The sequence below is a fragment of the Pelophylax lessonae genome, assembly GCF_965119305.1.
Source record: "Pelophylax lessonae genome assembly, chromosome: 3".
NCBI classification, from domain to species: Eukaryota; Metazoa; Chordata; class Amphibia; order Anura; family Ranidae; genus Pelophylax; species Pelophylax lessonae.
In genome coordinates this window covers 657,208,256-657,233,972 of record NC_138770.1, presented here as the reverse complement: position 1 = coordinate 657,233,972, position 25,717 = coordinate 657,208,256, and the positions used below count along the sequence as shown (strand labels likewise).

The following is a 25,717-nucleotide window of genomic DNA, read 5'->3' as shown; positions in this document are numbered from 1 at the left end:
AAGCACAGAGCGCCAGTGGTGGACCTGCCAATTCAGGTGTTCAATGGTTAATGCTAATCAAGCTCCACGGTGCCGGGCAGTGAGTGCAGGGCCCACTAGAGGACGTCGGGCCCTCAGGCCACCCTCATGAAGTCTGTTTCTGATTGTTTGGTCAGAGACATTCACACCAGTGGCCTGCTGGAGGTCATTTGGTAGGGATCTGGCAGAGCCCATCCTGTTCCTCCATGCACAAAGAAGCAGATACCGGTCCCGCTGATGGGTTAAGGACCTTGTACGGCCCTGTCCAGCTCTTCTAAAGTAACTGCCTGTCTCCTGGAATCTCCTCCATGCTCTTGAGACTGTGCTGGGAGACACAGCAAACCTTCTGGCAATGGCACGTATTGATGTGCCTTCCTGGAGGAGTTGGACTGCCAGGGCAGCCTCTATAGGGTCCAGATATCGCCTCATGCTATCAGTAATGACACCGACCCTAGCCAAATGCAAAACTAGTGAAAAACAGTCAGAAAAAATTCAGTGGACTCCACCTCTAAAACTATTCCTGTTGTGGGGGTTGTCTCACTGTTGCCCATATAGTGCACCTGTTGGTAATTTCATGAACACCAAAGCAGCTGAAAGGGAGGGTGGGGGGGGGGGTGAGAGAGAGAAGGGGGTTGTGGGAGAAAGAGAGGTGGTGGGTGAGAGAGAGGAGGTGGTGGGCGAGGGGGGGGGGAAGAGAGGAGAGGGGGGATGGGAGAGTGAGGGGGGATGGGAGTCATGGCTGTGACGTCACTGGTTGCTAGACGCCAGGTGGTTCTAGCAACCAATAGCCAATAGAGTCTCAGGTGGACGCGGGAGCGGCTATTTTGCTGCCTCCCTGAAAAGTGCTGCCCTAGGCCAAAATACAGTACTGTATATAATGCTGTATGCTCTTCAACACAGCCTTGATGTGCAATCAGTAAAATCAATGTCATATTCCTCATTTTCTCTGGCTTTATGTATCAGCCACTACATATGCATATGAAAATGTAATTTACATTTTTGCACCCTAAGATGATATTGCTTATTTTTTTTCAGTGTGCAAGAAAAGAAGAGTTTATTGATAAAATACAAGACTTGAATTTCGACACAAAAGCAGCTGTCGCAGCTCACATCCAAGAGGTATTATTTCCAATTGTCATGGGCCGTTATTTGTTTTTTTGCATTTTTGTACAAAACTTTTTTTTTTTTTTATGCATTTTACAAAATGTAGAGGTTGGGAAAAGTGCTCAGCGGTTGGCAGAGAATGAAGATCACATGAGCGATGAATAGAATTCAGATAAGCAGCTGTATCCTGCCTTACTGCCGAATAATCTTGATATAAATGGCCGGTTTACCACGGATCTACAAGCACAAGGTTTTCAGTAGTTAAAGGCCAGCTGTTGTGAATAATTCACAGAACGTCCTGAGGTTATAATGTGTGGCTTGGTTATTATTGCTGTTATGGGCGCCAACAATGGGATTACAGTTTAAGTGAAAAGGGAAACGTATTGGAGAACTAATTGAGTACACTAGGGCATTGTGTTTTATAAAACTTTTATCTTGATTGGATTAAAAGAAAAACAAAGCCAAGACCCCCATTTCTGCTGTTGGCTACAAGCAACTCCACCCCATACCACTCCATGCAGTCATCTAAGGCAATCTTTTTAAAGTGGAACTAAATTCTCCTAATCAACATGAACTATTTTTATTTTTTCATTGCTTCCTGGTTCTGGCCTAGGCCAAAATGATGCCATACATCCCAGAAGTCTTTATGGGAATAGTTTTCTTCATCTGGAGGAGGGGAAAAGGGGTTTTCTCAGCTGAGCATGACCTACTGCCTGCATGCCTGAGTGAAGGGCAGATGGAGTCCAGAAAGTAAATGCTACATAAATCATCTGCCCTTACTTAAGATGGCCACAGCCAGAACTGCTAAGGGGAAGTTTTTCAAAGCACGGAGACATGGATGATTGGGAGAGTTTGCTTTAAATACTAAAAATACATTTAAAAGCGTTTCATTGTGTGGTGCTTAGATACATATAGTATATATAGATATAGTTTAGTACCGCTTTTATTGTATAAATCTGGCAGAACTCCACCCTGGTTTATGTGATAGATGCTTCCTCAATAAAACAGAAAGTGTAAGAATTCCTAATAAATTGTCTATTCTTAAAAATTTTCTCTCCTTCTACCTATTCTGCCCTGACCTTTTTTTAATCCACTGCAGTCCCGTCATGTGATCCCACAGCTACAGCTCCCCTGTATCAGTAAGTAGCTGCTACAGGGGAGAGGGGGGGGAACGCCAACAACTGTCAGTCACTGGCTCTCTTCTCTGCCCCTACAGAACTCCAGATTGGAGCGCCAGACTGTGGAAGGGGTAGGAACAGCTGGTCAGTCTAACTGCGGCCCGCTGTCGGCTGAATCCGTGTCACAGGAGTGCAGAACTATGTGCACTCCTGTGATCCACAGGAGAAGCATGGCTAGAGGAGCTTTGGCCCTACTTCTCCTTTTATAGGCAGGCAAGCCACAAGACTATTGAGAGTATGCAAAAGTTGTTAAAACAAAGTTAGGAATGCTATATTTATATTTTATTTCTTGATTAGCATATATTTATATAATGTAATATCCTTTCTTGTGTTCAACTGTTGGTATACAGCATATACTAATGTGGCACTACCCCCTAGAGGGCTGCTGAGATTGGATTCCCCTGGGTTACCTGTTGCAACAGTCTGTATGAACTTATCACTTTAACACTTGGCTCAGACAATGAACAGTCCAGGGGATTTGTTTTTTTGTGTTTTTATTGGAACTTGGATGGGAGAAGGGATGAGTGGGATACTTCAGCTTGAACTATGCACAATGTAGAGGACATCTTTCTGTAGAATGTGGCAAGGCCGCTGCTTCACTCTGCCACTGAAGTGAAGATAGTAAATGTGATCCTGTTGTGTTAAACCTTCAGGGTTCTGACTTGGCACCCCCTTTCTCACTTGCTGTGTGTGCTGACCTCCTGTCCCCTGACTCTCACTAGAGTGGTCCCCTTCCTAGGCAGACCCCTGGCAAGCTCCCTGGTACTCATGGGCACTGTTTTTCTTCAAGTTGCTCTGCCGCTTGCTCCGCTGTCAGTATCCACTGGACCTCCTGGCTCAGCACCACACTTCTGGTCCACTAGGCCGACCGCCTGTGACCACCTTCCACACCAACAGGAGGAGAGACAGCCGTCACCCTCCTCCTGGGACCTGGCTCCCCGCCCAAAGACACCCTGTCACATATGCCCTTGGCTTTTATCACCTATCCCAGGATGCACCACTATTGTGCCTACCCACTGGAAAAAGTCATAAAAGCCTGTGTGTCACTGGCAGGGTTTCCTCCACTGTCCACCAGGCTCCCCTATTGGATACAGTGGGGACCCTCCCTCAGACCAGATAAATCACACATGGACACATGCAACAGGCAAAATTAACAATCGGGCTCCCCTGATAAGCAGATGGAGCTGCTAAGCTTTTATCCACCTAGCACCTACCTAGGAGGGTGCTACACTAATATTTAATTTAAATGACAGCTACTCAGCATGGCACTACTGGCCTCAGGCTCTTTTTCATAAACCGATAAGACACACATGAGCTGAACCTTCTCACTAGAGCATAAGGCCTCATTCACACTTTTGCTACTTGTTATGCAACTTTGGACATCAAAGTCGTATGACATGTCGTTCCCCGTGTTTTCCATTGATAACCATTCTTAAATGTGCTACTTAAAGTTGCATAAACTTGAAAGTAGTTCATGCACTACTTTGTTCTGACTTTCATGCAACCTGGGGGCCATAGACTTCAAAAGTTAACCCTCAAAAGGTGCAAAAAGTCATACCTGAATGTTATACAATGCCACTAGTGTGCAACAGTTGTCCTTTCTCACTGGTCAAAAGTCGTATCCAAGTTGCACCCATCCAAAGTTGCGCAACTTTGGATTTGTACAAGTGTGAATAACTGTACTTTTTCCATTATTTTTTTTATCCTTTTTTTTATGCACAAACAGAAGCACTTTCTATACCGTGAGTGCTTCTGATCCTTTCTCCAAGTTTATGAAGTACCAAAAAGATCATATCATCAGCAAATTTTCAAGGAGCACGCTTCATTAGCTCTTTTGGGGCTTTTCCACTGCATGGAACCGAATGGCTCGGCTCGCTTTTGTGCTTTTCCACTGCTGGTACCGCATGGTACGGTGTAGGAACGGTTCGGTACGGTACGGCACCGCGGCGCTTTTCCACTACATGGAACCGAACGGTACGGCTCTCTAAAACAGTACCACCTCGATTGTGGTTCCAAGAGGTACCATACCGGTACCATATCCCACAATCCTTTGCATGCAGTCACTACTAGCCACTGATTGGTCAGAGAATCGTTGTTATCCCACCCACTTACTTTAGTACTACTTTAGTGGAAAAGCAAACCGTACCGAACCGTTACAACACTGTACCATGCAGTGGAAAACCAAACCGGGCCGAGTAGAGCCGAACTGGTACTTGCAGTGGAAAAGTGTTAGTCCTCTCCCGCACCCAGCTCCTGTACAAGGGTTTGCAAGAAGTCAAATTTGGGTACTTACATTAGTTGCAATGAAATGTACAGTATATAAAGAGAAAAAAGAATCTCACTGCGCTTGGGCTTTATAAAGCAGCACCCAACAGCCATATCATGTGACACACTGTGACAGTGCCATCCGGAGCCATGATAAAAACTCATGTGTGTTCACATACATCAGGATATCCTAGAGAGAGTGACACGGAACAGAAAATATACATTCATAAAAAAGTCCATAAATCATAGGGGACACCCAGGGTGCATAACAAGCTGAACTGCAGGTGAACTGGTAGTCCTACACCAACACCATAGCACACCGGGCCTCTTACCCTAATGTATGGACCACTAAATCATAGGAGGTCATACAAGCATTCTAGCAACACTCTGACTTGTCCTTGCTCATTATTGATAAGGAATGAATGGATCCTGTAGGCCCCTCTAAGATAGGGTGACCAGACGTCCCTGAAGACACTGTCCCTGAACCCTGGGGTTCTTTACTGTCAGAGCAGTAAGGATGTGGAATTCTCTTCCACAAGCAGTCGTATCAGCAGGGAGCATCGATCGTTTCAAAAGACTATTAGATGGGCACCTTAAAGACCACAACATACAGGGGTATACAATGTACGGTTAACAGCAAACACACACACACATCATAGGTTGAACTGGATGGACTGATGTCTTTTTTCGACCTCACTAACTATGTAACTATGTAAGTCTGTCCCCAGTTTTGTCCCCTGATTGGATTTAAACAGGGGCCTGGCAATTTCAAAGAGTCAGTACAGATGAAAAAAAAAAAATAATTCCTGAGTAACACACCCCTCCTCCGCCGCTCCTACAAGCTTAAAGGGGTGTATTTTTTCCATTATCTGTGCCTCTTTCTGAAGATCATGTGTTAGTTGGAGCAGAGGATCGATTTATTCCATTTTGGGCGCATGCCCATTCCGCTCCCCCTCGCATGTTCTTCTGCCTTGGCTCAAGTCCAGGCCAGCCACCTGTCTGCCTATCTCCTTGTCTTCCCTGGTGGAGTGATCTTCCTCAACTCAGCTCCGCTCCCCACCCAGTAGTAGCTGGGACCCAGAGAGTGAGACTTGAGAGGCTGTGAGGGCGGGTGGCGGTGGCAGCGACAGGCAGAGAGAGGCAGCTGACCTCAGCTGACAGTGTTCAGCAGCGGGAAAAGAGGGGAAGCGGATACGATCGTGGGGCTGCCAGTGTCCCCTATGATTTATGGACTTTTTTTTTTTTATGAAGATTTATTTTCTGTCCCGTGTCACTCTCTCTAGGATATTCTGGTGTAAGTTTTTAGCGCTGCATTCTTTTTTTCTTATAATGTACAGTATATACTGCAACCATGTCTGATTTTTGTATCTGCCTAGAGTTCAGCTATAAAGAGGTTGTAAACCTCAGAAAAAAAAAAAAATTTTAACCTGTAAGACAAAGGCATAATGAGGTAGTATGCATCGCATCGCTTACAAGCTCATTATGAAATACTCACCTTAGAACGAAGCCCCCCACAGTCCGCCCGCTCACCGGTAACACGGCAGAAATGTTCAGCCATCCTGCTTCTTGGTTCAGGTCCTCCGGCCATCTGATTGGCCAGGGGTGCGATGACATCACTCCCGCGCATGTGGGCGGGAGCCGCCGTTCACGGCACAAGGATCTGAAGGAACGGCAGGGGTGGCCGTTCCTTCAGAGCGCATGCGCCGATGATGTCATCGGCTGCATGCAAAGTAAATATCTCCTAAACGGTGCATGTTTAGGAGATAGTTACAGTACCTATAGGTAAGCCTCATCATAATCTTATCTATAGGCAGGGCTTTTTTTCTCAAAGAATAGGTGCAAGTACTCCCCCTTATGAGCCACCCCTTGTCTCTGCCCCCTACCCACCTCTGAGTACCATACCTGGGTTTCACCCCCCCCCCCCTACCTACCTCCTAGTACGGCCTTTTTAGAGAGAACAAAATAAATGTAACTTTTTTGGTGCTAAGTAATTTGTATGCAAATTGCTAATGATGACAAGAAAGGCGGTAAAATAGATCCTCTGCTGCCAGCAACAATAACACCCCCAGCAACTATATGTCTAAAGATAGCTATAGCTACACTAGACACCCCCCACAACAAAATACCCCCAGCAACAATAGATCCACTTAAGCAACAATACACCCCCGACAACAACAATAGATCTTCCAGCAGCCAGCATCAGCAGACCCTCCAGAAGCTGGTAACAGTAGACCCCTCCATCAACAGTAGATCCCCCCCCCCCCCCCCATGACAATTAATCTCCCAGCAGGCAGCATCAGTAGACCCTCCAGCACCCCTTGCCATTACATACATTCAGTGCTGGAGGTGCCGGAACTGTGTTCCCCTGTGTTCCTGCTTAAAAAAACCCTATCTATAGGTACAAGTTATTAAGGTGGGTTTACAACCTCTTTAAAGTGCTCATATAAAATTACACAATTCAATGCAGTTATAACATGTATTTTTACACACAGCTAATAGAAGTAGCTGAATTTGGCTTGGATACGCACCCAGGGATAGGATTAGAACCTCAGGAAAAAGGTTTGGCTGAAGTTCTTCCCGTGTTCAGCCTTATTTCTCGTCTATGCTGGAGTAATTGTACAGCAAAAAGTTGGCCTCTATTTTAAACATCTTGAGATCATCTTTTTGAGTAAGTTCCCAGATATTTATATATATATATGGCCAAGCATGCTTCTTTCTATAGGAAAATTGACCTTTGCACAATATCCAGGCTGATCTAGAGGTCTGCTAAGTTCTTTTCCTGCTCGTGAAAGTACAACCTATTATATATATATATATTTTAATTTATGGGAAAAAGTTGGATAATATATACACTTCCTGTTGTTAGCTTGCAATATAGATTCCATCTGGGAATAAATCTGGTAAACACTTCAATCTCAGATTTCTTCTGTATGTTTAGCCTGCAGTAAACCCTAGATGTTAAAGTGGAACTTTACCCGTAACAACTTGATAAAAAAAATAAGGTCCCTGAAGTGTAAGTTTATCTTTACAGAAAATCTGTAAGGTGAACTAAAGGCCCGTACACACTTGATGGAAATCGGACGAAATATCCTCCAATTTTTCTCTCTCTTGCTCAGCGTTCATTACCGTTTTTAGTTGACAGTGCATAAATGTTCACAAAATTTCTCATCCAATTTTTTTTTTTGGGACCTTTTGTTCCTAGACTTCCGGGTTGTCAGCAACTGCAGATCATGCGCGGTCTTTCGTATCCGATTTTTCACGGACGTACTGCATACACATTCAACGAAAATTGGTCGTCTGGGGACAGACGATAAAAATTTTAGTGTTTGTCCCTTCGTTTTTTTTCGTTGAAAATGTCGGCATCGGCTGCTGAAAGTTGTGTACACACTAGCCGAAAATCATACGATTTTACCTCGGACGGGAATTTTTGGCAGATTTTCTACTAGTGTGCACCTCACTTTACACTGGACCCCCCCCCCCACCAATTAAAATAACTCCTAAACGTACATGCAGCGAGGTATATTAAAGAGATTAAGCTGCGGGGATTTCAAATCCCCCGGACCGGTAAAGCGGTCACCCGATGTGACACCAGGTCAACGGGATCGGGGGGGGGGGGGGGGAGTGTGAGGAAGGGGGTCCAGTATAAGTTCACCTTACAGAGTTTCTTTAACGGTGGACTTACCCTTTAACAAGGAACATACATTACACATTTATAATTACGCAACCAAAATTATTGTGTACTGTAAATTGCCTCCAGTATTTCTTGCCAGAGGCTGCCATTTTGCTGAACCCCTGAGCTGCAGTAAATATTTAGGCTGTCAGCAGATCGGCCTCTACAAATTCGGCACAGTGCCTAAAAAAGCAACTGAGCATGTGCAGAGCAGGCTGAGACCGTGTATTACTGAATCTTAAAGCGGAGTTCCTTCCTCAGAAACGTTATTTAGATAAAAATGCCCCCGGGACAGTCAGGGCTAGTACATTTCACAATGGATAGCCTCTGATCTCTCCCAGGTCGCACTTACCTTTTAGAAGAAATACTTACCTTGAAAATGTCTTGTCCAGCGCTGCCATCTCAGGTGTGGACAGCTGAAGCCGGAGCGTCCTCTTCCGTGTCCTCTTCGGTCCCAGAATGCCCTGCACCGGCCCCGCTCGTCACTTCCGGGCTGCAGCGTCATCCCTGCACAGCTTCTGGGCATGCCCACAAGCTGTTTAGCAGGGAATGACGCGCCTGCCCCGGAAGTGACGAGCGGGGCCGGTGCAGGCGCATTGACTCCTTGGAGCGATGACGTTCAGCTCCAAGGAGTCGATGCAAGCAGGAAGAGACGTATATTTTCTTCAATGACAAGGTAAATGTAGGAAAAACTCAGATCCAGTAAAAATCTTTCATTTCAGATCTTTCATTAAGAGCCGGTTCACACTGAGGCTATCCGACTTGCCGGGGCGACCTGTGAAGTCGCGGTGCACAGCGCGCACCGTGACCTCGGAGCGACATGCATGGACTTCATATCACTGAAGTCAATGCAGGTCGCCCCAAAGTAGTACAGGACCCTTTTTCTAAGTTGGAGCGACTTGTGTCGCTCCTATTAGAACGGGTCCTGTGCTAATCTATGGCAGGCGACCCACGGCGACTTGTCAGGCGATGAGTCACCTGACAAGTCGCCCCAGTGTGAACCGGCTCTAAGTGAAAGATTCCTGACTCAGCCCATTCTTCCAACATTAAAAAAAAATCGGGACTATCCATTTCTTTTTCAGGTTATTGTCAGCAAGCGGATGGCCCAAAGTGGTTTTTGAGGCCAGAACTCCGCTTTAAATAGTACAGGCATTTTTTTTAAAATGTGCTACATCGCTATACTTGCAAAAGGGTCCAGTCTGATGTCACCTAGCAGGACTTTGTTTTCTAAAAATAAAGTTGCAGATTAAATGTTTGAGGCTATACTTAAAAATGTGTTGAGCCATATTAAAAAACTTGACATTTTTTATTTTTTTTCCTGAAGGTAACTCACAATCCAGAGAATGTTCTTGACCTGCAGTCCATGGACTCTACTGACATCCCTCCAGATGATCTGGAATCCTTACTGAAAAATATATCTTTCCACTTAAAGAGACTGGTGGATGAAAGAGATGAACAATCTGAGGTATGAAACAAGATGGCTACTCGATGACTGTTCATTGAGTCCTGTTTTTATGTAAAAATGAGTCTTGACATTATCAAAGTTCTTCATTTTAGCCAGCTGAGGTGTTCTACAATATGGTTTATAGCAGTGGTCTCCAAATTGTGGCCCCAGGGCTGGATGCAGGCATGGGGCACTATTCCTCCCCCTTTATCTGGCCCTTGGGACACTTTTCCTCCCACTGACACCAACAATGGTGCATAATTCCTGCTATTGACGTCAACTATGGGGCACTATTACGCCCACTGTATATAAACGGTGGTGCGCTATTCAGGTGTGAGGAAAAGTGAAAAATGAATCGAATTAAAAAAATGAGAATGACTAAACCATAAATAAATACAATATTATTTGTGGTCAGGTTTTACCATAGCAGCGCACCTTTCTCATTTTCTGTTATTACTCCCACTGACACAAATGATAGGGCGCTATTCTTTCTAGTGACGCCAATGATGGGGCACTATTCCTCCCACTGACACCAATGACGGGGCACTATTCTTCCCACTGACACCAATGATGGGGCCCTATTTCTCCCACGGACACCAAATATGGGGCACTATTCCTCCCACTGACACCAAAGATGGGGCACTATTCCTCCCACTGACATCAATGATGGGGCACACTTCCTCCCACTGACACCAATGACGGGGCACTATTCCTCCCACTGAGACCAAAGATGGGGCACTATTCTTGCCACTGACACCAAAGATGGGGCACTATTCCTTCCACTGATACCAACAATAGGGCACTATTCCTCCCACTGACACCATTGATGGGGCCCTATTTCTCCCACTGACACCAGAGGCGCAGACCTATTTCTCCCACTGACACCAAAGATGGGGCACTATTCCTGCCACTGACACCAAAGATGGGGCACTATTCCTGCCACTGACACCAAAGATGGGGCACTATTCCTGCCACTGACACCAAAGATGGGGCACTATTCCTCCCACTGACACCATTGATGGGGCCTTATTTCTCCCACTGGCACCAATGGCTCAGCCCTATTCCTCCCACTGACACCAATGACGGGGCACTATTCCTCCCACTGACACCAATGGCACTATTCCTGCCACTGACACCAAAGATGGGGCACTATTCCTGCCACTGACACCAAAGATGGGGCACTATTCCTGCCACTGACACCAAAGATGGGGCACTATTCCTCCCACTGACACCATTGATGGGGCCCTATTTCTCCCACTGGCACCAATGGCTCAGCCCTATTACTCCCACTGACACCAATGACGGGGCACTATTCCTCCCACTGACACCAATGGCGCGGCCCTATTCCTCCCACTGACACCAATGGCGCGGCCCTATTCTTCCCACTGACACCAATGGCGCGGCCCTATTCTTCCCACTGACACCAATGGCGCAGCCCTATTCCTCCCACTGACACCAATGACGGGGCACTATTCCTCCCACTGACACCAATGGCGCGGCCCTATTCCTCCCACTGACACCAATGACGGGAGACCTTTGGCACAGTCAGGGACCATCAGAGACCTTTGGCACAGTCAGGGACCATCAGAGACCTTTGGCACAGTCAGGGATGTCTGGGACCTCTGTTTTTTTTCTGCACACGCATGCAAAACAGAGACTTCAAAAGGTCTCTGCCTGGTCCCAAAGGCCAGGCTAAGCCCACTGGTGCATCTGTACACATGCCGGACAATAAAAAATGGCGGCATTATCGGAGGCAATGGAGGCATGATTAAGTGGACCAAAGCTTCTCTTTAATCATTTGTCAACCACACACTGTAGCTTTACTGCTACAGTGTGGGCTGGCTGCGCAGAATCACATATATATATGTAATTCTGCTCTTCCGGTGGAGGGCCCGTCGTCTGTGCGGTAATTAGTCACAGTACAAGTCGATCAGCAGGTGCCGGGCAATGGATGACTACGGCCACCCACTGATCGGGCGAAGAGGAAGACAGGACAGAGCTCTGTCTATGTAAACAATGCAGAGCTCTGTCATGCCAGCAGGGATGTGCCAGTTTTTGTTTCCCTGCAAAGCAGGGAATAATAACCGGCATATTCCCTTAGTGAAAGCAGTACACAGATAAACACTGGCTAGGCACACAGTTAACCCTTTGATTGCTCTAGACGTTTAACCCCCTTCCCAGCCAGTGTCAGTACAGTGACAGTGCGTATTTTTAACACTGATCACTGTATTAGTGTCACTGGTTCCAACAAAGTGTCAGTGTCAGATTTCCCACCATACTAGATATAAAAAAAATCCAGTATACATCCCATAGTTTGTAGACCCTATAACTGTTGCACAAACCAATCAGTATATACACTTATTGGGATATGTTTACCAAAAATATAAAGCAGAATACATATTGGCCTAAATTGATGAAGAAATTTGATTTTATCCATTTTTTTATTGCATGTGTTTTATAGCAGAAAGTTAAAAATGTTGTTTGTTTCTTTTGGGTTTTTTTTTTTTTTTCGTTTAGAAGGCAAAAAATTAAAGCCGCAGTGGTGATCAAATACCACCAAAAGGAAGCTCTATTTGTGGGGAAAAAAAAGGATATCAATTTTAATTTTTTTATTTATGTACAGCGTTGCATGACCGTGCAATGGTTAGTTAAAGTAAACGCAGTGCTGTATCTCAAAAAAAGGTCTGATCATGAAGGGGGGTAAATCTTCCGGAGGGCAAACCTAAAGTGAATCTAAGAGGATATACAGTAAATATAGGAGCAACCATGGTTGTTCTTAGGATAGATTCACACCACATGCAGTCCAGTGCATTTTTTTTACTGCATGGAAAGTACGTTATATGGTTTCCTATGGCTTAGTTCACATCAGTGAGGTCAGTTCAGGGCTTTCCAGTTCCAGAAATGAAAAGTAGAACATGCAACATTTTCCCTGCCCTGGACTGTACTGGAATATGGTAAACGCATCAAAAATGCACTGAAATGCATCAAAAACGCACTGGAATGCATCAAAAACACACCAGATCCCAGAACAATGGAAAAAAACCCATCTGGAATGCATTTGGAAATGCATCAAAAATGCACTGAAATGCGTTAAAAACGTGTATGCAGAAATGCATCCGGGAATGGCTCTGGAGTGCGTTTTTGTGGTTTGAACCAGCCCTAAAAGAAGAACTCCTGGAAGGTGTTACATCTGTATAAATGGGGAAAGTGTGTGAATGACATCTTTCAGTGGATGAGCTGCGTCAGGGTTGGTTTACAGGGATTTACTATCAAAAGCAAGTCAAATCTTTTAAACGTTTTGGGAATGCGCATGATTGTGGTGCAGTAGTGAGGCGTTCTAGGGTTCAATCAGGCAGTGAGGAGGTGACCTATTGCCTCCTCATCGCTTGTCACATGCCCTTTGAAAATCAATCCGAACACAGATCGCTCTTTAGAGGGCACTCCACCACGAGTGTGAGAGCCCTATGGGGTAGTGTGTGGCTTTTGTTTATTATAGGACTTAATACGTGCGGAGCTATTTCAAGGAAATAAATGACAAAAAGCCAGCAGGACTCCATAACTTTGTCTTTTTCTTCTGATATTCTGTATCGGTGTCACTTTGTGCTGCTTATTCTGATAGATCATTGAATGGCACTCTATGTACTATAAACTGCAACATTTCTGCTACTCTGGTCTATATTAGGCATTCTGCTGGACTTGTTGCAATATGATCTAAAAGTGGAGTAGGATGAATAGTGTGCTGTGTGTGTCACTCTGCACAGATGGGGCACCTTGTAATGCAGAATTTGGATGATAGTGCTGATTAATCAGTAAATGACTCAGCATAATTCATGTAGAATTGCAGGACTGATCATGCCGTGTGAGGTGCAGGAACCAGCCTTTCAATAATTTCTATATAGAAAACCTGTATTTTGTTTTAGGTAGGCTATGAGTCAGACCGTGATGTCGCTGCTTCTTTTGGGCAGTTGTTTACTGCAGCCACCGAAGCCCATTAAGGGCTAATTCACACTCGCTTTGGTCTCTGAAGAATAATCTGCCTTTGGATTGCTCTTGAGAGCATTTGACAGGCGGTGAGGAAGTGTTCTATCGGGCTCAGTGGGAACTATGGGTCAGGCTCTATGGGTCTGGTATGGTGGGCTGCATGGGTCGGGTATGGTGGGCTGCATGGGTCGGGCTCGGTGGGCACTATGGGTTGGGCTCGGTGGGTACTATGGGTCGGGCTCAGTGGGTACTATGGGTCAGGCTCAGTGGGCACTATGGGTCAGGCGGGGTGGGCAATATCGGTCAAGCTCAAGGGGCACTATGGGTCAGGTGCAGTGGGCACTATGAGTCAGGCATGGTGGGCACTATGAGTCAGGCATGGTGGGCACTATGAGTCAGGCGTGGTGGACACTATGGGTCAGGCACTGTGGGCTTTATGGGTCGGGCTCAGTGGGCACTGTGGGTCAGGCTCAGTGGGCACTATGGGTGGGGCTCGGTGGGCACTATGGGTTGGGCTCGGTGGGCACTATGGGTTGGGCTCGGTGGGCACTATGGGTCGGGCTCGGTGGGCACTATGAGTCGGAGCTCGGTGGGCACTATGGGTCGGGCTCGGTGGGCACTATGAGTCGGAGCTCGGTGGGTACTATGGGTCGGGCTCGGTGGGCACTATGGGTCAGGCGTGGGTCGGGCGGTGTGGGCACTATCCGTCAAGCTCAAGGAGCACTATGGGTCGGGTGCAGTGGGCACTATGAGTCAGGCGTGGTGTGCACTATGAGTCAGGCATGGTGTGCACTAGGAGTCAGGCGTAGTGGGCTCTATGGGTCGGGCACTGTGGGCTCTATGGGTCGGGCACTGTGGGCTCTATGGGTCGGGCACTGTGGGCTCTATGGGTCGGGCACTGTGGGCTCTATGGGTTGGGCACTGTGGGCTCTATGGGTCGGGCTCGGTGGGCACTATGGGTCGGGCTCGATGGGCACTATGGGTGGGGCGTGGTGGGCACAATGGATTGTGCTTAGCGGGCACTAAGCCTGCTGAAAGCAACAGGGTAAATTTCCTGTCACGGCTGCAAAGCAAGGCATCACAGCCTCGGCATGTGTACACACCCTGTTGCTGGCTCTGCAGCTAATGAGGGAGCGGTTGGGGAGTTGTCAAAACTTGGCTCAACTGTGGGGTTTTACCACCCTTCAACTGTTTGTACGCAGGAGCCCTAAGGGCCCAATCACACCAGAAACTGTGTGTTTACTGTGCATTTTTGCATGCGAGGTGGTGTGCATTTGATGCTTTATGTGCATTTGCGGTGCATTTTTCCACGCTTGCAGTTCCTCTGAGGTCACTTGCGTCTTCTTTCTTCTGTGGGTTTTTTTGCGCACTGTGCATTTTTGTGCATTTAGCCCTTTTGAAGTTGTGCTACTTCAGCGCAAAGTCAAAGCAGTGCGATTTCATGTGCAGCTTGCTGATATCTATGTGACTTCATTTAAACATATGTCAATGCAAATCTCACTGAAATCGCACATAAATGGTGCAGGAGTCTTTTTCAAAGTCGCTACTGCGTGAGTCACAATTTGAACGTTTCCATTGCTGCAAATAGGGTGCAACATTGAACAGTTAGGACACATGACAAGTTTCACTAATGTGAACCAGGGCTAAAATGCATTTGCATGCATTTGCAGTGTAGAAAAATGCACCTTGCTGTACTTTTCTGCACTGCACAGCAATCATGTGAACTATGCCCATAGGATAACCTAGATTTTGGACTGTCTATGCGATTGGAGTGCCGTCAAAAATGCATCCCACTGCATCTGGTGTGATAAGGGGTCTTTTACACCATAGAGCACTGGTAATACAGTATGTGCAGTAACGTGTGTTGCAGTGTGAACAAGGCACATAGGCCATTGTTTTCTATGTGCTCTTTCAGTGACCTGTGTTTATCCAGTGCAGAACAGTGCACATCAATAGATATAATGTGAATGAGCCCTAAAATAAAGTAAAAAAAACTAGTGTGTATGGGGCAGATGTTCGTCCCCCCCCCCCCCCCGTCCCCCCCCCCCCCGGCCTGTCATAGTGTGGGATGACTTGGTCTATCCAAATACCAACCAAAATTTGGTGTTTACATAACATTTTTGTGATTTTTGTGGGAGCTTCAAACGGTGGTCAAAAGGGGCTACATCTAATTCTAAATTGTGCATCAGTAACAAAGGCAGAAGTATAAAGTGACCAGATTTTCAAAATTAAGTCTTGGGACATTTTACAGACCACGCCCACTTTTAATGAGGGTGGGACAGAGGCAAGGAGGGGGAGAAATAGTGGCACATTGTCATATTCATAGTGCTGTGATAGTTTGACAATTACTCGGTCAAGCAACAATATATCTAATAATATATATATATATATTTTTAGATTAGATAGGTTTTTTTTGGTTGTAAAGCCTGGGTCAAACTCCAGATCAAAAGTGCATAACACAGAATGCAGGGCTCAGGAGTGTGTAAGGCACAGAGTGAAGGGAGGAGAGTGTAATGTAGAGCATGCAGGGGTGAGGAGTTGGTAATGCAGAGAGTGACAGGAATGCTTAATGCACAGGGGTCAGGAGTGCCTATTGCGCAGGGGTCAGGAGTGCCTAGTAGGCAGCGGTCAGGAGTGCCTAGTAGGCAGGGGTCAAGACTGCATAGTGTCCAGCGATCAGGAGTGCATAGTGGGCAGGGGTCAAGACTGCATAGTGTCCAGCGATCAGGAGTGCCTAGTAGGCAGGGGTCAAGGCTGCATAGTGTCCAGCGATCAGGAGTGCATAGTGGGCAGGGGTCAGGAGTGCAATTTGGGCATGGGTCAGGAGTGCCAGAATATGGGCCCTCTGGTTCACCTTCAAAACTTCAGATGTTTACACTGCAATAATGATGGAGGTGTCACAAAATCCAATTCCACGTGACCCAGGGGGAAGCGGGCCCCTCCTGGACCCCCTGGGATCTCAGACCCTGTGATGTTATACTTCATCTATGATATTCATAGAGTGAAATATTTTCTTTGATAGAGACACATTCCACCGAAATCCAGCATCCCTTACACAAACTCCCTACCCCCCCCCCCCCCTCGTCTTTTCCTTCTTTCTATTCTTTTTTCTACCTTTTACTCCTCCTTTCTCTCTCCACCTCTTTTTTCTTTGGTTAGTTTTCCTCCTTTTTTTACCTTTTCTTCTTTATCTCCTGCCATTCCGTTATTTTGAAATTGATGTATGGTTTATGAATCTGAACCAATACCAGGATATTGAGAACTATTACATTGTTATCTCATTATGTCGATTTGCGACCCTGGTAAACTGGGACCCGACTGTATTACTATGTGATTTCTTACTACTGTTGTTGTTTTTACATATGTAAAACATTGTAAAGTTCTACTCTGATTTTGAATAAACAAATATCAAACCCAAAAGAAAAGAAAAACAGACTAAGGGCTCTTTCACACGAAGCGGACCGCATTGCGATCCGCTCCGGCACTTTTTTTTTTTTCATTCACGGAGCGGATGACACTTGTGTCATCCGCTCCGTATGTCCGCATATCATCCCATCCGTTTGCAGATGATATACGGACATAATGTATGTCAATGCAATTGCGGATGACACCGCTGACATCCGATTTACCGTCCTTTCCGTTTTTTAAACAGAAGAAAAATTAGGGCTCTTTCACACGGGCGGTCCGATCAGATCCGCCTGTCAGTTATTTAGGCGGATCTGATCGGATCCTCCATGCAGCTCTATGGGGCAGCGGGTGTCAGCGGAGACATCTCCACTGACAACCGCTGCCATCCGCATCCGATCCTGTGCTGAAATCTGGACGGATGGAAACCCTATTTTTCCATCCGTTCAGTAATCGGAGCGGAGCGGATCTGATGAGAGCGGACAAGCGGTCCGCTCTCCTCCAATCCCCCATAGCGGGCAGCGGGGGCTGAGACACCTCCCTCTCTGCTCTGCAAGCGGAGACGGAGCTGTCATCCGCCTGGCTCAGCGGGGATCGCGGATCGATCCCCGCTGAGCGACACGGATCCGCCTGCGGAGGCGGACCGTGTGAAAGAAGCCATAGGGTTCTGTTACATTCCAAAAAACGGAACAGAACTGAAAGGACGAAAATCGGATGTCAGCGGATGGTCATCAGCAGACATCCGCAATGCCATTGACATGCATTATGTCCGTATATCATCCGCAAAAAAATAGGATGATATACGGACATACGGAACGCCCGTGTGAAAGAGCCCTACTGGCTGGATAACCAGATGAAAATAGAAAAAAAAAGAAAGAAAAGGAATGCAGCCATCACATCTAAGAATTGGTAAACTGCAATATAATAAATGTTTGCTTTTGGATTTGTGAATGGCTGATTTTGGCTGCAGCAGGAGATCATTGCCAGTTGTGCCGTGTCACCAATGTGATGTAGAAACCATCGGGGACGGTTATGTAGCAGAGATGTGGAGCTCATCATCTGTATTTGTAAAGAACCCCCTTGCTGTATGCTTATTATTGCACAGTGATGAATGTGTTAGACTATATTAATTTTTTCTCACTTGCCTGCAGACAATTATCGAGCTGACAGAGGAGAGGGACTCCCTTCACTTCACACCTCCGCCAGCCCTGGCTCCTTCTCCCTCTGGATCGCCCGGCATGAGGAGGACGGAGAGCAGACAGCACCTGTCGGTGGAGTTGGCAGACGCCAAGGCTAAAATAAGACGGCTGAGGCAGGAGCTGTAAGTGCTCATTCATCTACAAACGCTGGAATAATCGCAGTCCCAGGTGTTCCCCAGCCAGACTTTATTTACAGTACAGGCAGACAATTCTCCTTTACATACATTGTGGAATGGGGGTTTTCTGGAGGTAGGGAATCGAGTAGACATCATCAGTTCAGCTTTCGTCCTTTTTTCTTATTTTTTTATCATTCATAATGTTAATTAGCAGTTATTATCAGAGGTGTAACCAGGCGCCAGGTCCAACACCCTCCCCGAAATACCAATTCACATCACACACATTTTCCATGCTGTATTTTCCTGGATGGAGAGAACTGTGAAAACTGGATTCATTTCAAAGGCTAATAAGGGAGTCTGTGTGTGTAGATATATATATATATATCTATCTATCTATATCGATCTCTATCTACACACACTACATTACCAAAAGTATTGGGACGCCTGCCTTTACACGCACATGAACTCTATTGGCATCCCAGTCTTAGTCCGTAGGGTTCAATATTGAGTTGGCCCACCCTTTGCAGCTATAACAGCTTCAACTCTTCTAGGAAGGCTGTCCACAAGGTTTAGGAGTGTGTCTATGGAAATGTTTGACCATTCTTCCGGAAGCGCATTTGTGAGGTCCAACATGACTGCACACCAGCAAGCTTCATAAAGACATGGATAGGCGAATTTGGGCTGGAGGAACTTGACTGGACTACACAGAGTCCTGACCTTAACCTGATAGAACACCTTTGGGATGAATTAGAGCGGAGACAGCGAGCCAGGCATTCTTGTCCAACATCAGTGCCTGTCCTCACAAATGCCCTTCTGGAAGAATGGTCAAACATTCCCATAGACACGCCCCTAAACCTTCTGGACAGCCTTCCCAGAAGAGTTGAAGCTGTTATAGCTGCAAAGGATGGGCCAACTTAATATTGAACCCTACGGACTAAGACTGGGATGCCATTAAAGTCCCAATGTCAGTATGTATGTGCCATATCTGTGATATCCCCCTGGAAGCTGGAAATCCCTGTAGTAGAGTCAGGGGGTGTAAAGGAGATCAATGATAGGGGACCCAGATGTAAGGGGAAACTCTAAAGGAGACTCTGATGTAAAGGGGCACCCTGATGGGGACTCTGATGTAGGGGCAACTCTAATGAGGACCCTGATGTAAGGTCCACTCTAATGGGGATCTTGATGTTAGGGGGACTCTGATGGGGGACCCTGATGTAAGGGGGAATTCTGATGGGGACCTTGATGTAAGGGGGAACTCTGATGGGGACCCTCATGTAAGGGGGAACTCTAATGGGGACCTTGATGTAAGAGGGAACTCTGATGGGGACCTTGATGTAAGGGGGAACTCTGATGGGGACCCTCATGTAAGGGGGAACTCTAATGGGGACCTTGATGAAAGAGGGACTCTGATGGGGACCTTGATGTAAGGGGGAACTCTGATGGGGACCCTCATGTAAGGGGGAACTCTGATGGGGACCTTGATGTAAGGGGCAACTCTAATGGGGACCTTGATATAAGGGGCAACTCTAATGATGCCTCTGATGGGGATGTAAGGGGGAACTCTGATGGGGACCCTGATGTAAGGAGGAACTCTGATGGGGACCCTCATTTTAAGGGGGAACTCTAATAGGGACCTTGATGTAAGAGGGACTCTGATGGGGACCTTGATGTAAGGGGCAACTCTAATGATGCCTCTGATGGGGACCCTGATGTTTGTAGACCCCTGGTCTAGTGTGTGTGTATGTATATGTGTGTATATATGTGTGTGTGTGTATATATATATATATATATATATATATATAAATATGTTATTACTGAAGATATTTTAACACTGTAGCCTTACATTATTTTCCCATATTTATGACCCAGTGATGTCATCACTAGGGCTCTGTGCTTCCTTATGCAATGCAGGTAGACCATGGCTGGTGGGAGGGGCTGACAGCTTCTTTAAAACTGGAAGCTGGGGTTATGTAACCATGGGTTGCAGGAAAGAAAGTTGCAGGAGTCCCCCATTAACATAGACCGCGCTGAAGGGAATCCCTTACTGCCGGGTCATTGTCTGGGGAGGGGGGAGACGGTGATTACTTCTAGGGGCAATAACAGGCGCTAGCAATAATCGCAAGAGAATCCAGCAAGCTGGTTTGTATCCTGGTTGATCGATCAGTCAACTTGGTACATTCAGCCTACCCATTAACAGTTCGAATCTTGGCCCGTTCAGCAGACCTTAGGTATTATGGATCTACTAATCTGCACTTGGAATTCTCATAAAAATATAGAACTGCGAACACTCGAACATTGGAGAGTTGCATCAGAATTATTTTCATGTAAACCTAAAAATGAATGTCGCTAACATATTTACTCACTGATATACGATAAATCTTTTTTTCCTGGAACCCTTTGTTTTTGTTTTCCCCATGGAAATCCCACCACCGGCAGACAGCTCTATTTGGCATCTGTCAGATTTGTTCCTCTTGTGAAGATGTTTCTTGAATGTTTTGTGTTTTTTTTTTTTTTTTTTTGATACTGAATATATTTTCCCTTGAGGTTCTCCTTAGCTTTGCTGAACAGTCACATAGATTTGCTGACTGTAGATGTCATAGAGAGAGATGCAGAGACTGGAGATCAATGAGGATTTATAATGGAACCTACAGGCTGTCAGTCCCTACAGAAGGTACTCGGGCTGCCTTTGTAGTGGGAACCCGCTGAGAATTGGTATTTGCTCACTTGTGAAGATTCCTCATCTTACAGAAACTACTTGGAGTTCAAGCAGATTTCCCTATCCTTAGAATGGATGTGGATTGGGCCTGTGCAATCTCAGTTTGGTTTGGAGTGACATTAAAAAATCTCTTTATTCTCCAAAAATAATCCACATTCATCCACTACTTAAAGTGTAATTGAGAAGATTGTGCTGTATGGTAAAAAACATTCTGATACCTGCATCCCAAATTCAAAGGGACAATTTATATTACCAAAAACCCCTACTGGGGATTGGTGAATGTGGGCTGTATGGGGACTTTCTTGGTATCATACTCATGATGTACACCCAGTGCTGTATTTTGGCCTAGGCCAACAAGGCCCAGGCCTAGGGCGGCACTTTGCAGGGGGGCAGCAAAAAACGCTGCCCCCTCCACCTGAGACTCTATTGGCCACTGGTAGCTCTCTCACCCCCTCTCTCTTACCCCCTCACACCCCCCTTCTCTCTTTCACCCCCCCCTCTCACCCCCCTCTCTCTCACCCCCCCCCTCTCTCTCTCTCACCCCCTCTCTCTCTCTCTCTCTCTCTCTCTCTCTCATCCCCCCCCTCTTTCTCTCTCTCTCATCTCCCCTCTCTCTCACCCCCCCCCTCTCTCATCCCCCTCTCTCTCTCTCTCTCATTCCCCCTCTCTCTCTCTCATCCCCCCTCTCTCTCTCTCATTCCCCCTCTCTCTCTCATCCAGCTTTCTCTTGGTCTCTCTCACCCCCCTTTCTCATCCCCCTCTCTCTCTCACCCCCCTCTCTCTCTTTCCCTCCCTCATCGACCCCGCTCTCTCTCTCTCATCCCCCTTTCTTTCTCCCTCCCTCACCCCCCCCCCCCTCATGAGATCTCAGGGGTTCATGCTGGGACTTGCAGTCCTTCAATTTTTGAGGGAGTTACATCCATTAAAAAGGAAGGAGTGGGGCAAATTTACATAGGACAGGGAGGGGGGCACTCAATTTTAGTCTTGCCTAGGGCAGCACAAAATCAACATACACCACTGTGTACACCAACACATAATTTATGTAAAAATACACATTTTATTTACAAATTAAAAACACTTTGTATAACAAAAAAGAAAAGAATATAAAGAGTACATATATTTAGACAATTTGTGACAATTGACAACCATTTAACAGATTGTAGACCCTCTTATATTTTTGATTAGGTGGGGCCACTTTCTACCACCCATATCCTTGCCCAACATGTTTCAATAGAAAGCTTCTTCAGGGGCGAATTGACATAATAAGGGTTCTGTTATTGTCAAAAGTTGCCACTTGATATCAAATATATAGTAGTATAGAGGAGAGGGCGGACCAGATTGGGATGATTATTGTATGGTCTCAGATGAGCTCCCAAGTGCCCATATTGGGATCATGGCAGACCGGCATCGCTGTGTTTATAAATCACATTAGGTTATGTCTTTACCCCAAAGGATCGGGGCTGTTATTTAAAATAAAACAGACCCGTCCAAGCATGGCAGTTAGATAGAAGTGTCCCGATATCACTATGGTAGATCTTATGCTGCTGCCACCATGGAACATCCTCGCTCCTCAGAGGGGATGTTCATGGCGGCAGCAGCAGAAGCCCTGGGTATATATACGCGATCCTCCACTTCCCCCCACAGGGGGCGCACGCGTGCCACCGGCAGGCTGCTTCTGCTGTGATCATTCACAGCAGAAGCTGATCTGTGGGTGGCGGGAACTGGATGTCTGCTGGCAACTGCCGATCGTCAGTAAAACACACAGAAAAGGGATCTGCCTAAGTAAACAAGGCAGATCTACGTTCTGACAGGGGGGGGGGGGGGAAGGGATGGATTTTGGTTTCCTGCAAAGCAGGGAATAAATTCCATCTCTTCCCCTAGTAATAGCAGCACACATGTCACAAAACACTGGCTAGGCACACATATTAAGCTCTTGATTGTTCTAGATGTTTAACTCCTTCCCAGCCAGTGTCATAAGTGCAGTGACAGTGCATATTTTAAGCACTGATCACTGTATTAGTGTCACTGGTTCCCGCAAAGCGACAAGTGTCAGTGTCCGATTGTCTGCCACAATATCGCAGTCCCTCTGTAAGTCGCTGATTGCTGGTCATTGCTAGTATAAAAAAAATGCCATAAATATATCCCATAGTTTGTAGACGCTATAATGTTCGATAAAAACCGATCAATATACGCTTATTGTGATTTTGTTTGTTTTTTTTTTTAACAAAAACATTTAGTGGAATATATTTCGGCCTAAATTTTATGAAGAAATTAAATTTTTTTTTTTTTTATTATTGGATATTTTTTATAGCAGAAATGAATAAGGATAAAAAGCCTTCTGCCTTTAGAACCACTTAAAGAGGAGTCTGCCCCCCCCCCCCCCCCCCATGAAAAAAATGAAGTCAGCAGATACTAATACTGTAGCTGCTGACTTTTAAATATTAGAACTTACCTGTCCAGGGACCCGACCCGAAGCTGATTTTTGTATCGGCCCTCGGATGCTGCCGCCACCATCCAGGGTAGGGGAACCTGGCAGTGAAGCCTTTTAGCTTCACAGCTGGTCCCCTACTACACATACGCGAAACGCGCTGCGCTTTGTAATTAACCAGGTGGTGGAGGAAGAAGGAGGGGGGCCGAACCTCCGAGGGACAGCACCGCCGCGGTGGGGAAGGATACCTGTCAAAATACCTCATCTCCGGGGAGGAAGCATATAAGCAGAAGTTCCACTTTTGGGTGGAACTCTGCTTTAACATATGTTGAACTAATGTAAGTAATGTATGTATGTTGCATACTTGAAGCTGGAAATCCCTGTAGTAGTCACCAATACTACTTTGATTGCCGCTGTATTCTGGGTAGCAAAAATGTTTTGGTTCTACTGAGTTGTCATTTCATTGGCAGATTTGTAGGCAATAAATGACACACCTAGTACATCAGACAAGCCATGGATATTTTTGCTGAATGGAGGCTGAAAATCTGGTTCAGGGCAATGTATTCCATGTAGAAATGGTTTTGCTTAATAAAATCTCTACAGCTTTATAGGGAATGCTATAGTAGCGATCATTGTAAGTCTGTATGTGCCGTACCTGTGGAAGCTGGAAACCACTGTAGCTGGCACCACTACTCTGATGATTGCTGCTGTCTTCCTGGTCCTGTGTTGAGCGGCTGTCCTGTTGCTTAGTGAACACTGGAAGTTGCTTGTCCGGCGCAGGCGTCATTCAGAGAACGCTTTGCATTTTCTTAATGAGTACAAAGTGTTTTCTGACTGGATGAGGTGGAGATTGTGATGCCACCACCCCACCTCTCCACCTCATCCAATCAGAGAACACTTTGAATTTATTGAGAAAAATGCAAAGCATTCTGTGAATGGCATCTGTACCAAGTGAAGACCCCCCTGTGTTCACTATGCAGGAACCCAGGACCCAGAAGATAGCGGCAATCACTGTAGTTGCAGTACCTTCTAGAGTGATTTCCAGCCACCACAGAGCTCCCACTGGTATAGCACATACATACTTACATTGGAACATGCTGGACCAATGAAAGTATGTACAAACTGCCATATCCGGAATTCAGCTGTAAGAATGCTTGTCAAAGGCTTAACTCACAGTCAACTGAGATGTGTCTCTGTATGGATGCAGCCATCTTGGTAGAGACAGGGCTTTACTTCCTTATGTCAGAGCCCCCAGCAAGGAGAACAGTGAGCATTCCAGCAGTAACATCACCAAATCTCACTCCAAATCATCTGAGACTAGTAGTCATGGGCAGCACTGGCTTCAGCCCGCTGTCTGCTGAAAACTGGTCACAGGAGTGCAGAACGGACTGCGCTCCTGTGATTTTTTAGGCGAAGTACAACTAGCTTTGGCTGTACTTATCCTTTAATTTACATTTCTTCACTGTCTTCCTGGTTTCTGGCCTAGGCCAAACTTACGTCATACATCATAGGAGTCTTCATGTGCATTTTTCTTTCATCTGGGGGAGGGAAGGAGGAGCTTTCTCAGCTAAGCACACCCTCCTGTCTGCATGTCTGAGCCAAGGGCAGATGGATTCTAGGAAGACGGCCTGAAGAAGGAGCACATGCTCCGCAACGCGTCGCCGTTCGTTCTGCTCCTTGTCTCCAGTAAGTGATGTCACGGCCCTTCTACCCGCGGACCCACGCCACCCGCTGCCGCTGAGGGAACAGACCGTCTCCTGCCTAACACAGGTGATCGCCAGCGCTCCCCTACAGCACCAGCTCCGCCTGATCATCAAGAGGGACCCCCTGGAAGACAAACACCCAGAACTCTTACTATACTTGTGATGCCTGCTTTTACTACACCTTTGTGAGTAACGCTAATTTATTGCCATTAAAGATTTTATACTGCTACACTTATGGCACTTTTCCACTGCATGGAACCATACCGGTTCGGCACGCTTTTGTGCTTTTCCACTGCTGGTACCGCATGGTATAGGGTCGGAACGGTTCGGTACGGTATGGTATAGGTTTGCTTTTCCTCTGCATGGAACCGAACGGTACGGTACGGTACGGCTCTGAAAAAACAGTACCTACTCGATTGTGGTTCCAACAGGTACTAAACTGGTACCATATCCCACAATCCTTTGCATGCAGTCACTACTAGCCACTGAT

At 46.3% G+C, this 25,717-nt stretch overlaps 1 protein-coding gene across 7 annotated transcripts in view; it reads left to right on the top strand.

Moving 5' to 3' along the window:
• Nucleotides 1-25,717, top strand: part of CCDC88A (coiled-coil domain containing 88A) — a 338,561-nt gene that overhangs the window by 146,744 nt on the left and 166,100 nt on the right. For all 7 annotated transcript variants that reach the window (XM_082250173.1, XM_082250171.1, XM_082250170.1 and 4 more), the window contains exons 6-8: nt 1,054-1,137; nt 9,560-9,700; nt 18,217-18,386. In XM_082250173.1, the coding sequence (XP_082106299.1) occupies nt 1,054-1,137; nt 9,560-9,700; nt 18,217-18,386 (395 nt within the window). The remainder of the gene's footprint in view (nt 1-1,053; nt 1,138-9,559; nt 9,701-18,216; nt 18,387-25,717) is intronic.